This window comes from Thalia democratica, chromosome 2 (genome assembly GCF_965202585.1).
Source record: "Thalia democratica chromosome 2, ktThaDemo2.hap1.1, whole genome shotgun sequence".
NCBI lineage: Eukaryota > Metazoa > Chordata > Thaliacea > Salpida > Salpidae > Thalia > Thalia democratica.
The window spans coordinates 37,384,722-37,397,175 of record NC_139166.1 but is presented as its reverse complement, the minus strand read 5'-3'; the positions used below and the strand labels follow the sequence as shown (position 1 = coordinate 37,397,175).

Here is a 12,454-nt window from a genome sequence, read left to right as displayed (position 1 = left end):
CAGTTCCAAATTTAAAAAATACTTTTTAGTAATCATTAATAACTGATTATATAATTAACATTATATTTTTTTAAAATTTTTATTAAACTAAATTAATTCTAAAAAAATAGTAAAACAATTAAAAAATAGTTAAGAGTTTAAATTTTATTATAATTATATAACTACCAATTATTTGATCGATTATGTTAAAATTAACCTAATTATTTCTAACAAATACACTTATCTGAAAAAAAGAAGAAAATAATTATTTCATCTGTTTTGGTACTTCTTTTAGTCTATAAATGGTTTATTTAAAGTTTATTAAAACCTTAACTACTTAATTCAGTTTTAAAGCCCTGCTCTTACTATTTAAGCCCTTTTTTTACTACTTCCAACTATAGTTGTGAACAGTGAGTTTTGATAAAAGTAAAATATACAAACCGAGGGATAGGATAGAATTCGTCCAAAAAATGGCGCCAACAAAAGTAGAGTATGCTCTATAACTTAAGCAGCACAAATTATCAAAAGTGTACAACAGCTTATAGTTTAAAACATCTATTTATCTTAAAATTCATATAGTTAACACATAAAAAGAAATATAATATAAATAACCTATTAGTAAAGTATATATTTTGTAATTAGTTTAAATTTGTTTTGTAAAAACTTTTGATTGTAGCTCAGACACCAAAAGATCTTTCTCTACTTTAGGTCCATTGACTATAGTTTTAAGCATACTGTTTTTTTTTACTGCCCAACAAGTTTTTCTAGACTCTTAGCGTATGTTGTTAAAGTTTTACTATTATAGGAAGGTTTTTAAACATGTTTGTATACCATTTGAAACTTGTTATTAAGGCCATAGGGGGGGTAGAAGCCATTTTTTGACCAAAAATAACATATAGACTTATATTATAGTAAATTTCATAATCTTTCAGATGCTTTTTTTAGATTTTAAAAATATAAAGTAACTTTTTTTTTATGACCGGTTATATAAAGGGTTGTCTTTATAAAGGGTATATAAAGGGTAACTTTAAAGCCGTTTTTCTCGAGTTTTTAAAAACGGGCTTTAAAATCTATCTCCTCCTTCATTTTTCAAGCAATCTTCTTCAAATTTTCAGGAAATGTTCCTTACATTATGAGAAAAAAACGTTATTTGTGAATTTTAATAATTTAAAAAAATAAAAATTTTATGACAAAAATTAAAAAAAAAAAGTGATTTTTTATCAAAAAAAATTTTTTTTTTTCAAAAAAAAAGGTATTTTTACTTAAAATTTTTTAAAGTCACAAATAACGTTTTTTTGTTATTGTATAAAGAATAGACTGTAAAAGTTTGAAGAAGATTGCTCAAAAAATGAAGGAGGAGATATATTTTGAATGCATGAGTCTTTTTTCGCCGTTTTAGTTTTTCCTTCCCCATAAGGAACCTGTTATGCGGCCTGACTTTGGCCGGTCATATCTCAAAAACTAATTCGAATTTTTAAAAACCGTAAAAAGCAACTTGAAGCTTAGTAAAAACTCTATAAAATAAGATCAACTTGTAAAAAACATGGCCTACCCCCCCCTATGGCCTTAACTTAACAAATTATTCATTTTGTTTTATATTTTATTTCACAAAGGTTTTCAAAACTATACAAGTTCCATTTTCAAGTGATGAATGTTAAGTGAATTTTGAAAAAAACTTGGTTATTGAACAGCTAAAAATATCGTTAAATTATGATGTATGATAAATTAAAATAAATACAAAATTTAGAGGTTTAGCAACTAAAGTAAAGGTATCTTTATTAATAAATTGTTAATAATTTTGGTTTTTAATTTAATGCTATTAAGGGCATAGGGGGGGGTAAACACCCTTTTTTGGTTTTTGATCTTATTTTATATAGTTTTTACTAAGCTACAAGATGCTTTTTACAGATTTAAAAAATTCAAAATAATTTTTGAGATATAGCCGGTCAAAGTTGGAGCCAACAATAGGTTCCTTATGGGAGGCCCAAACTAAAATGGCAAAAATAGACTGTTTCACTAAAAATCTATCTTCTCCTACGTTTTTAAAGATAACTACCTCAAACTTTTAGGAAATGTTTCTTGATATATTTAGAAAATTCTGTTGGAAGGAATTTCTGAAAAAATAATAACTAAAAATTTTTTATAAAAAATAAACAAAAAAAAAGTTTTTTTTTGTTTTTTTGTTATAAAATTTTTATTTTTTAATTTTTTAAAATTCTGTTCCGACAGAATTTTCTAAATACTGTAAGAAACATTTCCTAAAAACTTGAGATAGTTATCTCTAAAAATGTAGGAGAAGATAGATTTTTAGAAACATATTTAGAAACACTGCGTAATATAAAAACAAAAAGAATAAAACAGTAGTTTTTGATTTTTTGTTGTATACTAGAAGAAGGGTTATCAAACTTTTGGCTAACAGGCCAAATACAGCCCTCAAGGTCACTCAACTTGCCTTTTTTGCTTCTAAGAATGGCAGACCTGATTAAGGTATTTATAGATTTTTAAGCTTGATTCACATAGATGTTTTTTTAGTTTTTGCTCATACCATGAATTTTTTCTATTTTAATTGAAACTCAGATTAAGCACATTTAACTCAGCTTAATTTTGGTCACTCATGATGGCTTTTTTTTCATGATGAGTGGTAATTTTGATAGTTTTTTCTGTAAACATTTAAGTTTGATTTTCATAAAATACTGATTACTATGGTTCATAATTGTCAAGCAAAATCATTTTTTTGGTAATATTGGCAAAGTGTTAGTCTTTTCAGTTCAAATGCTTAAAAGTTTGTGAGTTATTAAAATAGAACAGCAACAAATAAATAGAAGCACTTTGTGTCCATGTTCATCAGTTTTTAAATTGTGGTTTACAATGCTGTAGCAAAATAAACTAGTAATAACCATTGCAATAAATCTTAAATAAGTTAACAGAGGCAGCAAATGTTTAATCAGTGAAATAACAATGTAACAAAACTGTAATAATAACTAAATAGAGCATACAAATAATTTTCTGAGAAAAAACTCACTTCAGAAATTTTACAAAAATGATAAAAAGTTACATAAAATCAAGAAATGCCTCTTTAAAACTTTCTTTGAATAGTCTTAAATTGTGCACAATGTATTTTTGTGATGATTGCCACATGTAGAAAAAGTTTCACCGAAAAACCTCAAGGTCACATTTTTTGGGTCCCTTACAGTTTACATGGAGGGTTGTTTTCAGAAAATCAAAATTAGCAACTGTGAAATTTTTTTAAAATCATTTTAAATTTTGCTTTTGATGTTTTTGAGATATTCTCAAAGTTTTTTAGTTAAAAACTTAATGTCAATTTTTTTATAAAACCCTTTTGTATACACATGTGAAATCTAGATTGTGGTTTCATATTTGTAAAATTAAATAAAAGTTTTTTAACTCAAAAATTACAGATTAATGAGTACTTGTAATACTTATAAGTTCATTCAAAATATAGTAATAAAAAGAAATATTATATCATTGTCCAAAAACTCTATTTGCTTAGTATCTTCAAGTAAATTCTTACCAACAGCTTCTTCTGTATATGGAATAAATAAAAATTTGTCAAAGAATAACACCATGCCACAGAAATCAATTTTGTAAGTTTTATCACATTCACTCATTGAAATTATAGTTAATTTGATGGAATTATCTTTAATGTAAAAATTAAATAAAACAGCTATTAGATAATTTTTACAACTTTATATAATTACATAAATATAAACAAGCCGTTAACTATCTTTGTTTTGAAAGAATACAAATTTTTGTTTTTATTAGTTAAAGTTTAATGTAATATTATACTTCTAACCTTTTTCAAGTTTTCTAAGATTTTAGTTTTCATACTTTTTTTGTCTTTTTTTAATCTAAATTTTTTTGTTGTATACAGAATTTTAAATTTTTTACTAAGTATATTTATATATTTTTTTTTATAAATCAAAGGTTTATTTTTATTTGATAATTTTAAGTCCTAAATGTTCTCTGGGGTGCATCTATAAAGTTTATTAGGGTTAATCTGGTGCCTTGTAAAAAATTTAAATTTAGTAGTAGTGTAGACAAAACATGAAAGTTTCTTCAGTGTGGAAAATCATATTTAAAAAAATCACAAAAAAAAAATGTCTCTCAGCTATTATCAAAGTTGAGCTAATGTCATTTCAAAATATCTTAAATCAGTATTTTAAAAAAGGTTAATGGTAAAGATTTTACGTAATACATTTTTTACCTTTGTTGTCAATTTTATGATTACAATAACTTAAAGAATTTATTAATATTTTTTTACAAATATATTTTAACAGTTATTTAGAGTTTTGTCTTTAAAAATTACATTAATAACAAATATTCGTTGATATTTTTTTGAGAAAAAAGTGAAATAGATTGATTAAAACTAGCAAAACTGTTAAAAGAGTGTAAATGAATTTTCTTATCCATTTAGAATTAGAAACATCTCCTGGACAATTGAATAGTGATACCAATCAAGGGGGCATAATGCCAATGTAAATTAGGTCCATTTTAATAACTGTAATCTTAAGTGGAAGAGACAAATTTCTGATATTTTACAAATTTTAGAAAAAACTTTAGAAGTAATATCTGTTTTTGAATATAGTGCTTCCAATTTTAATTTCAATGCTTCTTAAAACTTTTAAAGACTTAAATCTCTCTTATTTTTTGATTTTTTTATGCCTAGCAAACTTTACCTAGTAGCAGCTTGAGTAAATTATGCCTACAAGCTTGCCAAAATATTGACTTACATAGACACTTTTCAAGTGACAAAAAAGTACCTGTGATGCGCCCTGTACTGCATCTTGTAGTGTCAACAACCATAGTGTTAAGGTGTTTACACATTTATATTTTTAAATGAGAGCTATTAACACTTATGCCCAGAATACTTTTTTTTTTTTAATGAAGTATATACTCTTTTTCTGAGACAAAAACATGCAAAAATTTTTCTTTGAATTATTGTCTAATGCTTCATTAGTTTGTCATACCTATGCACCAGAAAGTATTTTAAGGCAGTCCAATTTGGTCTAAAAGTATAAAAATTTTATTAAGTTATTTTGTTAATTGTTTTTGAATAAATGCAAAACTGAAATTAAAACACAATATATTTTCACCATTATCTATTAATACAGATACAGTTGTTGATAGTTGAGCCTGAGCTTATTTTAGCAGCAACTAAGCTATCCTCTTTTTAAGAATGTCAGCAGGTAAAATGGTGATGCACCTTTTTTCACAACACACTTATGCAATTGATGCTTTAGAAATTCAGCTTTTGATGGCACATTCGAATCTAAAATGCAAAAATCAATAAGGAAAATACCAGAAGTTTATTAAATTGTCATCACAGCTGAGCAGGATGAGTCTGAGATTTACTTCCTTATTTATTGCTAAAGTTTTTTCATTCTTCTAGTGTATTTTTTGTCTAAAGAGACATAAAAGCTACTTAGTCAGTTTTCATGCTTTCAAGATAAAGTAAGTCAGTTTTCTTCTTGCGATAGATAAGGTTCTTTAATCTTTTTTCATATTTTTTCAGTACTTCTAGGTCATAACTGCTTAGTTTCCTCTATGTCTAACCCTTTGCTTTTATTACCTTTCACTATTGACTTGTAATGATCTAGAAGCTTCTCCAAGTAATATTTAAACACTGACAACTTTTAAGAGCAATGTCAGACTTTTCATAATGAACTGTCACTTCTTTACATATAATTTTAACAACTTGAAACTTAGAATAACATTTGTTCTTTGTTCCCTTTTTTCAGCTATTAGTTTTTGTCTATTTGAATAATAACAAATCAGAACTGCAAGTTAGTTGGCAGTTTGCTACCAGTTATACTTAAAATGAATGGACTTGTTGACTTTTTATACAAAGGCTCAGATGTATTCTGTAAAGAACTCATCATTATCTAATAATAAGAAATGATAACCCTATAAAATATATTATAAGTTTTTAGTAGACTATAATGAAAATTGATTAGTTAACTTTAGATAAAAAGAATTTATAAAATTAAATTTTTGTTTATAAATAGAATAAGTTATGAAAGAAGTCACATATAAAACATTATGTTGCACAAGAAAAATACTTAACAAAATATACTATAACTGAAAATAAGTCTAAATTTGTTTCATAACTGTGCTGCTGCTGATCATTTTACTTGCACTTACTAATTTAGAGTTTAGTAATTCTATTATTGCTTGGTACATTTTAGTAGGTCTATTATGAGCCATTTCGTTCAATTTGGCATTCAACTAAATAAAATACACTTGCACACAAGGAAGTTCAAATTAATTAAATAACAAAAAAAGATTTCCAATATCTTTTGGGAGAAGAACATTTAATTTTTTGTTCTTTTAATTATCTTCTTCCGTAAGAAACCAATTGAATTTATAACTTTTATTAATCATTTCATAAAGTTTAAGATTATTAATATTTGAAATAATAAAAATAAATAATTTTGTTAAAAATATAAAAAAAACCAATAAACAAAGTTGTTAAAAATCATTAGCTCATTTTTGGTTAAAGCTAAGAAGGTCTTTTTTTGTGCTGCTTTTTACATAGTTATTTTGTTCTTAATTTTACAGAAACTCTTTAAGGTCAGGGCACCACCTGCAGCCTAATAATCCTACTAACTTTTTATATATTTTCAATTATTTTGTTACTATTATATTTATTTTCTAAATATGAAACTATTCTATTGAATTAATAACTTTAGGAGTTTTTTTGGAACCAAAGTTGATAAAGTTCAAAGGAAGGGTAGTTTATCACAATCAAGAGCTGACACCAAAATAGAAAAAAAAAAAACAAATGAAAAAGTATCTGATAAAATTGATAAAAAAGTAATATCCTCAAAAACAAAAAGTAATAAAGCTTATGAAAACACTTTTATAAAGTCAATAACTAATATAGTAGAAAAAAATACTCCTATAAAAAGAAAAAAAGAATCAGTGAATGATAAAGAAAGTTCTGATGAAGATTCACCTTTAAAAGTAAAAAAAAAGAAAAGAAGAACAAAGTTAGACTCTACATCATCTGAAGACTCGCTTAATGAACCCATGAACAGATTGGTAAAACCAGAGCCTGTAAGTAAAAACAATATTTACAAAACCTAATGTAACTTAGTTTAAAATTATTTGTGCTAGTAGTTGTTAATTGTTAAAAAGGTTGAATTTTTCACAAAGACAATTTTGCTCAAAGAATCACTTTTGCACAAGTATTGATTTTGCACAAAAGTAAAAAATAAAAAATAAAACTACTGACCAAGAGTAAGGGCTAGGGGTAACAGTGGAAGTAAAAAAATATACATATAAGTACGAGAGATAAAAATGGACAGGGCTAATTGGTAACAGTGATATTACAATAAAATCTAAACCTGTGCTAAACTGGCACTGTGCAAAAGTGTCCCTTTGTGCATTCTAACCCTATCCTTATAGTTTTTTTCAATATCTACTTTAACTTTTATCTAATATTTTCTAATTTTAAAGCTTTTAATGATAAGCCACAGCTAATAACTACAAATGTGTAATAAATTGTAAATTAAACAATTATACAATCCACAACTCAATAAAAAATGTAACTAAAATAGATCATCCTGTCCTGTTAACAGAGTTGCTACTTTACCTAGAAACCTGAAAAACCCTGGAATTTGACAATTTAGGCAAAACAAACTAGGAAAAACCTGGAATTTGAGAAATTTTGAAAAAAAACATAAAAAAAACCTGGAATTTTGTTCGAAAATCACTAAAAAAACCTGGAATTTTAACAATTTTCACATTTTCAGGAGTAAAATTTTAATTTGTCTCAAAAAATCTATTATATAAATAAAAAAATTTGTCATCATCAAGTATTTTTTTATTAACTTTTTTTTTTAAATAGCTTAACAGTATCTTTTCAATGTTTTTGTACTATTTAACACAGTTTCTTACCTTAAACTTAACTTTAACAGAGTTGCCACACACTCAGGGAATTTAGGGAAACTCAGGGAATTTTGATTGTTTTATTTAAGCTCAGAGAAACTCAGGGCAGTTTTGATTTTTTTCTAAAAATTTCAGGGAAATTTTAAGATTTTTAAAAAAATCCCAGGGAATTTTTTTCCTAGATCGAGAATGAGATTTAGTTAATCCAATTTCAAAATTTTGTTCAAAACAGTTAATTTAATTTTATTTCAAGTGCTTATTTAGAAATTTTTAAGCCTTGCAACTAGTTCTTAGATATTTATAGAATTAACATTGTAATATTTTAATAATTAATAATATTTTTAAGGATTTGAAAAAAACTTATAGTAACTCAGGAAAGTATAAGGTTACTCAGGGAAGTTTTTAGTCACTCAGGGAAGATTTTTTTAACCAAAGAGTGGCAACCCTGCTTTAAACTAAAAATAGACCCAAAAATGTGTACTTTTAAAAACCTGGAAAAAATGCGGAAAACGTGGAAAAAATTTAGAAAAAAGGAGTGGCAACCCTGTGTTAATAAATGTAGTAGTAAAGAAAAGTTCTTTTGTGCATAAAATAATTTTTATTATTTTTAGACACAACAAATTTTTGTAAAGGATAAGTCGGTTACTTAAGCTTTTTCTGTAGTTAAGGTATGAACTTTAGACAGCTTTTTCAAAAAGGCATTATGAAAGTTTGATACATGTTCAAATTTTGAATATATATTTAATTTTTTTTATAGTTTACCATTATTACATCATTGTTTTTTTATCAGCTTGAAAAAACTTTACTTTTATTCTGTTACATTATTTTTAGTACAGGTACAAAATAATGAAATGAAGGTGCTATACTGATTTTGAAATCTTTTTTGGCAAAATATTTTTTAAATAAGTTTTTAAAAATGTTTTAAATAATTCTGAAAAAATTGAAATTGGCCTTGGAAATTTTTGATTGCATATGGTATGTAAAACTTTTTTTAAATAAACTGGTTATATTTCAAAAGTAAATTGTAGTTTTTATGTTTTTAAAAAAGTATCTTATAGTATATACTTAAATAAGCACCAGTTTTTCAAATAAGTAATTTTTGAAAAAAATACTAGACCCCTATGCCCTTAATTATATTTAGAATTATTTTTTATTAGGTCTTTTTATTATAATTTTACCATTTAAAGATATTAAACCTTAATTTATAGCACCTTTTTATAATTTTTGAATTTTGCATAATTTTTTTTTTGTATAAATTCAGGTTAGCTTAATGTAACCAAAATTAGTTTTTAATCACTCATCATGGTTTTTTGTCCGAAAAAGTGACAACTAGAGACTTTTTAATTTTTAGGCGTTTAAAATAGTTTTGCTATTGTTAATTTGTAATAAATTAATATTTTAATTTGTTTAAATTTAGAGAACAGAAAGCAATGAAGATGAAATAGGAAAGTCTTATAAAGATGTAATTTGCAAGTACAAACATGGTTAGATTAATTTTATATATTATGATAATTAAACTAAACTTTTTAAACTCATTGTCTATGTTTAGTACCTGAACCACTTTTTAAAGATGTAAGAAGGTATTGGAATGCTGATGAAATGAAAAATGAACTCATGACAAAAAAAGATAGTAATAAGGTTACTAATTTTTTATTCACTTAAAAACTTGAAATTCTATAAACAAAAATATTACTTAAGAATTACCAAAAAATAGCAATATATAAAAACAACTTATTTTGATAAAAAAGTCTGAATTGTAAAATAATTTTTTGTTTAAAAATCTTCAATTAATGCAGTTTAAGGGCATAGGGGGGAGGTCCAACATTTTTTTATTAAAAATAACATTGTATCTTAAATAAAAACTTTAAGTACAAACTACAAGCCAGTTTTTATAGAATTAAAACATCTTATTAAACTTTTGAGATATTGTTGTTTTTATAAAAAGTTTCCGATACAAACGTATGGACCGCAAATTTTTTGGGTTCAATTTTCTCGGAAATTTAAAAAATCACTAAAAACCCTGTCTCCTACTTCATTTTTTGAGCTAGAGACCTCAAACTTTCAGGAAACGTTCCTTTTGTAATTTATAAGACTTTTAATGTTGGAATTTTCAGGGTTGCCACTCAGTCAAGAAAAGTCAGGAAATCAAGAAAAGTCAGGAAAAATTTAAAGAAATGTCAAAAGTCAGGAAAAAATGGGGGGTTTGGAAAAAAAGTCAGGAAATTTGATAAAATTAAAAAAAAGTCAGATTTTGTCAGTTTAAATTTACAAAATTCCTTGTTTTCCAAAGCCTTCAAATGGTAAAAATTAATTAAAAGTCCTTTAAAGTCAGAAAAAAATTCCAAAATTTTCCTAGAAATTTACAAAAATATTTAATTTTATTTCCAATGCCTTCATCTGGTAAAAATTAGTAAAATATCCTTTATAAAACTGCAAAAATTTTCTATTAACATATTGAACAAGTACCCTACTTGAACAAGCAGATTTTGTAAGCTCTTTAGTATTGATGATCTGTAGCAAGGACACTTCCATAGTGAAACTGTGATACATACACAAAAGTTTATCTAGCATAATTTTAGAATCAAAATGTTTTTAGTTGTTTAGTAAATAATTGAGTTCTTTATAACTAAGCAGTTAGTTTAGTATTTATGTAACAGGTTTATGTGTATACTTAACCTCTTTATAATTTTTTTAAAGTTGTTGAAATTTTTAAAATAAGTTATATGAGAGGTATATGCCAAGATTTAGTTTACTTATTATTTTTATTTTTTGTAGAACAACTTAAGTTTTTAAAGTAAATAAGAGTAAATTTATTTGTTATAAAATTTACACTAAATGACGGGGTAGTTTCGAACCTCAGCCTTCCCAAGTTATTCAAGATTAAATTGAATGATCAAGCTTCCCTGAAACCTGTCCTTGATCTTGGTTGTGCAGCAACCAACTTGATTTTAAATTTGAGGAAAAAAGACCTAGTTGAGGAACAAAAGATCTTAAATTTTGATAAAGAATGTAGAGTATTTGTTATAAAAGCCGTTGAAAGTCTCCGGAGCAGAATGGCTATTAGAACTACATTTGTTCAAAATATGTCATGCCTAAATCCTCATAGCCTAGACAAATTAGGAGTCACAGTTCTGGTTAAGCGTTTTGTCAATATTTTGCAATCCTTAACGAAACAAAAAATGTGCTCCAACACTGAAGGTGATGAGAGCATCGATGAATTTAGAACTTTGATAAATTGCCCAATGAATGTATTAAAGTTTAAAAGCTTCAAGCAAAGTCAAGATCGTTTGGACCAGTTTTATTTTGAAACATTGGGAGTTTGTACCAAATCTTCTCTCGGAAAACTGTTGCATTCATTGTTTGTTTTGCAAAATGGACAGGCGGAGGTGGAACGAGGGTTTAGTATTAACAAAGCTCTGCTTGAAGATAATATGAAAGAAGAAAGTATTAAATCCAGAAGAAGAATTAAAGATTACATGTATGCTTACAAACTAGAACCATATCAAGTAAACGTCTCGAAAGATATGCAGATGTTGGTAGCCACCACAAGATCAAGGTATGTTGTATTTTTTAGAGTGTTACGTTTTAGTGTTAGAGTAATATTTTATAATTAAAATTCGTTTAAGTATACTTTTAATATGGATTGTTTAAAATCAGATATCAAGCATTTTTAAAGAACAAAGGTAGGAAGAGATGGAGGATGAGGAGGAATCAGAGGCAGCAAAATTGGAGGTAAAAAAAAATGAGTGCCAAAAGAAAAGAAATGAAGTACACAAGTTGTGGCTTGATTTAGAGAAAAGATTGTCTTCAACAAGTGTAGGGGCAGCAGATGAGAACGATTTAAATAAAATGAGGCAAATGATTTTAAATGCCAAGAAAATGAAGCGGAATGCAGACCAGATAAAGGAAACCATATCTTCATTAGATGGAGAGGTTGAAGTGCTAATAAAAAAAACGGGGAAGAAAAACTTTAGTACATACATTAAAAAAAACAGTATTTGATTAAGTTCTTTATTGTTTTATAATGTTTTAACTGTAAAAGTTCGTTATTGTTTTAAGGCTTGAGTTGTGAAAGTTTCTTATTAATTCATTAATTATTAAAGTTCCTTATATGTCGTTTGTTTATCTAGATACATTTATGCTAGGAAATGCTAAAAGACTGTGTCTTTTTTCAGACAAGCTGTGTTTATAAGTTATTAATACAAGTATTTTGCTGATAGAGCTGTTTATTACAAACATCAATCATACACAGATGGTTTAAGTGATGTAATGGAAGTTTGATGATAGAATTCAGCAAAAAACTGTTGTTTTTAACCTGTATTAAAATTAGATTGAAAGCTTTATATAGTTTCAAGTGTTAGATTATGTATTTTAGAATAAGTTAAATTTAAGAGTTTGATTTAGAAAAGTCAGGAAAATTTTGGTAAAACGTCAGGAAAAGTCAGGAAATTTTTCTCAGCTTGATCAGTGGCAACCATGAATTTTGAAAATATTAAAAACTAAAAGTTTAGATAAAAATCAAAAAAATAGTTGTTTTTTTTTAATAAAAATTTTATTTTTCAAA

The 12,454-nt window shown here is 25.9% G+C and overlaps 1 protein-coding gene across 2 annotated transcripts in view; it reads left to right on the top strand.

Annotated features, from left to right (window-relative positions):
- The first annotated feature begins 3,405 nt into the window (after positions 1-3,405).
- LOC145830107 (DNA ligase 1-like) overlaps positions 3,406-12,454 on the top strand; it is a 51,983-nt gene continuing 42,934 nt past the window's right edge. The window contains exons 1-4 of one of the 2 annotated variants that reach the window (XM_082937996.1): positions 3,406-3,584; positions 6,690-7,056; positions 9,308-9,374; positions 9,461-9,528. In XM_082937996.1, coding sequence (XP_082794122.1) covers positions 3,565-3,584; positions 6,690-7,056; positions 9,308-9,374; positions 9,461-9,528 — 522 coding nt within the window. In that variant the 5' untranslated portion in view covers positions 3,406-3,564. Of the gene's footprint in view, positions 3,585-6,689; positions 7,057-9,307; positions 9,375-9,439; positions 9,529-12,454 lie in introns of both variants that reach the window. The other variant, XM_082937995.1, reaches the window with a different exon arrangement.